The following is a 5,007-nucleotide window of genomic DNA, read 5'->3' on the forward strand; positions in this document are numbered from 1 at the left end:
GATTCTAGGAAAGAGGTTAGGATTCTTAATGATTATCACATCGCTATTGGGAACTTTGGGGTTGCTGGCTTTGATGGCTTAGTGAGATCTAATAATGGTGGTTGGATTATTGGTTTTCATGGTCACATTGACTATAGTAATAACCTATATGCAAAAATATTAGCCATTTTGCATAGGTTTCAAATTAGTTGGAGATTGAAAATCTTTGATTTTATTTATTATTCAGACTCGTTTCTTGTTATAGAGTTAATAAATGAAAATGTTTAATTTTTTCACTCTTAAAGAAGGAAGTTAGTGTGCTGATTTTTTCGCCAAAAAGGGATCCTCTCAGCTTGAACTCTAAAGATTATTTCATCGCCTTCGATGGAGCTGACTTCTGCTATGCTTACAAATGCTTTGAGAATCTTCTTCCTTAACTAGTAATTGATTTTCTGTTTTGTTTCTCTTTTTCTTCTGATACCAAAACAAAAATTCAAAATTAAAAGTACTCTTTCTATCTCTCATTATAAACACTAATTTAATAAAATGTTTGTCCTTGAATTTACGTACCTCTTAAAATTATTTGATGCATTTATTGTAGACACAAGTATTTTGGAATATAAAAAATCAAAATTAACTATAGAGAAATATAAATAATATTTTAAATACTTTTATACATAAAATAAACGGATATTTTGCGACCACTTGATAATTTTTTTCTCTGATAGAAGGTCGTATACCAGGAGATGCGACCATAAAAAATAGTAGAAGGAAGTTGTAATGAAATCGTTAATTTGTCTACAAAATAAGATAAAATAGAATTATTAAAATAATATAATATGTTACTTGTTTTTGCTAAATATATTTGATTTTATTTTATTAATATATTTTTATTATTTTTAATTATTTTAATTATTTTTTATTTTTTAAATAAACATTTATTCATTTGTTATAAAAAAAATAAAATAAATAACAATAGATGGTCGAATTCTGCTATAATAAAAAAATTTAAATAAAAAGAAATATAAAAATAAAATATCCAAAATAAACACATTAATTATATTATAATTTTTCCTTTAAAACAGCAAAATATACTATTGGTGTTTATTATTAGGGAAATAAGAGAGTAATATTTTTCTAGAACAATTTTCACTTCCCAGAAGTGACCTATGGTTATGAGAGAAAGAGTAAAAGATATGAAGCCAAACCCAATTATTACCCAAACTACATTCCATTTGTATGAACTGAAGTTTCAATCTCTTCCTCCATTTTGTGAGCCATAAGTTGAAGGCCAATACGGTACTTACTCACCAAATCCTCCAAAACCAAACCTTCAACAGGATCAACGGCAAAGAACCACTCAATCATGCATCCACCGTCACAATCATCACTGATGACCCTCATGGTTGACTCATACGACTTGAACCCAATATTACAATCCACGATCTCGTACTTGATACTCCGGTCAACGTCATCAACGGCTACCAATCTCTCCTTTGACCAGCTCACGTTTTCTGAACCGTCCGTTGGGAGAGAGAATCCCGCACAGTATCGTATGCAGCCGGGTTCACCGTTGGATCCGTGGATCCCGTAACACGTGGCGAGGTTTGGGAAACGTTTGTGGAGATTGAAAAAGTCCTTAATGAGGGGCCACGCTTGTTCTTTGGTGATGTTTCTCAGCTTGGATGAAACCTTGCTTTCCCATCTTTCAACCGAATTTTGATCCATTTTTGTGACAAGAAACCATAGTAGGACCAAGGGATTCCACTAAATGTCATCGTCCAGAGTCATTTATTTATTATTTATATATAAAATAAAAAATAAACTATCACGTAGGACTATTCATGGATCTGGTTTGACCAAAACCTGATCCGTATAAGAAACCCTATATTGTGTTTGGTATAAACTATCATTTACAATTACCACTCGGGTTGGGTGACATTGTTTATTTTCTAGGTTGGGTTGGATTCACTATTGAGTTATCCAAATTTTTTATTTATTTTTAAATTTAATTGTAAATATTGTTATTATGTATTTCTTCAAAAATAAATTACTCGATTTTTTTCTTTCTAAAATATCGCGTAAACTATTTTTACTATTTTTTAACTTCAAATATATAAGTATCATAAATCATATTTCTTTATAAAAATATCTTTAAGATGAATTATTCGGTACATATTTTTATAAGTCATCTACTATTGATTAATATTTAAAAATTATCAAAATTAATTTACGATGGTCAACAATACTATTAAAAAACAATATTCATTTCCCTTATAATTTTTATAGATAAAACTGTTATTTAATTTATGTCAACTCAATACGTATATTTTTTTTTTAATCAAATTAAGATTATTTAAGTCACTATATCAATAATTAAAAATAAAAATAATTAAGATCATTTAAACCACTGCGTCAATAGTTAAAAATGAAAATAAAATCGTCTATTTTTAAGAAATGTATATAATTATTAAAATTTTAAATATTTTTTGAAACTAGTTCATGATCCATTTTAGAATTTGTCTATAATTTAATGTTGTTGTTTATCATATACTAATTTTTGGTGTATTTGATCTCTTAGGAAAATTTGGTTATCCTGATCTAACTATAGGTGGAGCTCAATGTATATTCAGACGGTAAACAATGACACCAAAATTTTCAACTTGGAAATTTTATCAAATACACCAAAATTTCCTAGCTGAAAATGTATTTATTTTATTTTATTTTTTTATTTTTTTTATTTTGGAGCTCCATAGTTGGACCATTTCTAATAAATTTCAAGTTATAAATATAAAATAAAATCAAAGCTATAAAATTCATCATACAATACTTGTAAGTATCAACTCATTTTCAAATCATGTTTAATTTTACGGAGTATCTAATTTTGATAACTAATTTTCTTCTTTTGAAAATTAAGATGACTTAATTACGTGATCTTAAATTATTTTTTCTGGATGAAATCATATCAGTATCACTGAGTTGATTGGATTGGTCCAACTCCGAAACAACGCTAATGCGTGTGCCTTTTCTTTATATTTCTCGTTGTTTTCCTTTATTTAAAGTTAAATTATACACTTAATCTTTAATTATTTTTTATTCCATTTTGGTCTACTCACTACGCCAGAAATGACATTTAACAGCGCCCATTTTACAGCGCTTTCTAAACACAAGCGCTGTTGTAATTATATTTTAAAAATAACGGAACCTATTACAGCGCTTTTTTCGCAAGCGCTGTAAAACACATGCGCTTTCATTGAATTTAACTACCTATTACAGCGCTTTTTTCGCAAGCGCTGTAAAACACATGCGCTTTCATTGAATTTAACTACCTATTACAGCGCTTTTTTCACAAGCGCTTTATTTTGTTAATTATATTAATCTTTTTCATTAGTTTTTAACCCTGAATATTAAATCCAGTTTATGTATTATTTAAGGTGTGTGATTAGAGCTTCTGACTCACCTAGGACTGTGTATGGTTGGTTTTTTAAAAAAACCAAACTATATCTATTTTAAAACTAATATATGGATTTAGATTTATAACCAAATTCATTATTTGGTTTAAAAGTGGTTATAAAACCAATTGTAAAATTAACCAATGGTTAAATAACCTTTTTATAATTAAGCAACTGGTTTTGAAAAATTTAATTTTAAAATCAATTTTTTTTATAAAAAAAATCGGTTAAAATTTGATTATTTTTTAATATTTATTTTTTAAAAAATCATTTATTCATAGTTTAAAAATCGGTTATCTAAACAAATCAATTTTTTTGATAAATTTTTGAGAAATAATTTGATTTAAAATTTTTCTGAGAATATTTTATTTCGATATTTTTTTGAAAAAAATAAATTTTAAAATTTTTTCAAGAAATAAAATCTCAAAATTGACAAAATATTGGTAGTAGATAAAAACAAAATCCAAATATAAAACAAAAGTGGTTATCCAACCGATTTATAAATAAACCGGATTATAACTCTATGAATTTAACTGAATATTTTAAATGAATGTGAATCCAATTTTGAATTTGAACCTTATAACCGGATGCGCAGAAGCAATGACGCATGAGTTGTGGGTGCGGGTTACCGAAGAACAAATACTTAATTTTTGAAGGGTTTATTTCAATTTTGATGTTTTGATTTTTAATGCGTCTAAGAAATAGTATTGACGGAGCTGTCATGAAGTGACAAAATAATCTAGTGCTCATAAAATAATATTCTATTTTAATATAGCCATTTTTCATATATAATTTGCATTATTTACTAATTAATAATGCATTTATCCTTTTAACATGATGAATTATCTCAAACTATAGAAACCCTCATTATTGGTTCGAATGTTTGTTTTTCCTTTAATAATTTCTAGAGAAACTAATATCTTATTTGTGGTTGATGAGGATGGAAAAGGGGAGAGAGAAGAAGATGACGAATACTATTTTGGAGTTGCTATCTTTGAGTTAATTTTTAATATTGTTCCTAATCACCAACAACTAACATGCAATAAAGTAAAGTTAACATAAATATATATATAAATTTGATGAAAAGGACGAAAGTGACTAATGGTAATAAAGTTAAGAGATTAAAATCGAATAGAAGAAATTAAAAGGACCAAAGTGATGTACGAAAAAACAAACTAAAAGAAATTAAAGGAAAAAAAAAATCAAATACGACAATATAATATGAAAACTGATAAACAAACTACTATTGTTGTCTAATGACAACGAGATAACAACATTATGTGACTTTTCTTTATAGTATATAGACTTCTTTTAAACATCTTACGACCATACTGATGGGAAATTCAACAACAAATATAATAACAACTCTAACAGAGCAATATGCAGCGGATAATCAATTTCCCAAACTTGCAAGAATCTGTGAGGAGCAATCAACAAATAATCACAGCAACTAAAATCACCATCACAAATGACACAATAATTTTTTAACGTGGAAAAACCTTCTCAATGTGAGAAATAAACAACCACGGGACCAAGCCAGTAATAAAGCTCCACTATGATCAAAATATGGGTACAA

At 27.4% G+C, this 5,007-nt stretch overlaps 1 protein-coding gene across 1 annotated transcript; it reads right to left on the reverse strand.

Moving 5' to 3' along the window:
- Positions 1–1,015: 1,015 nt before the first annotated feature.
- Positions 1,016–1,848, reverse strand: LOC101511329 (lachrymatory-factor synthase-like). Its single transcript, XM_004497688.4, has one exon. The coding sequence runs from the start codon at positions 1,705–1,707 to the stop codon at positions 1,204–1,206; it is 504 nt and encodes a 167-aa protein (XP_004497745.1). The 5' UTR covers positions 1,708–1,848; the 3' UTR covers positions 1,016–1,203.
- Between the last annotated feature and the right edge of the window lie 3,159 nt (positions 1,849–5,007).

The sequence above is a fragment of the Cicer arietinum genome, chromosome 4 (genome assembly GCF_000331145.2).
Source record: "Cicer arietinum cultivar CDC Frontier isolate Library 1 chromosome 4, Cicar.CDCFrontier_v2.0, whole genome shotgun sequence".
NCBI lineage: Eukaryota > Viridiplantae > Streptophyta > Magnoliopsida > Fabales > Fabaceae > Cicer > Cicer arietinum.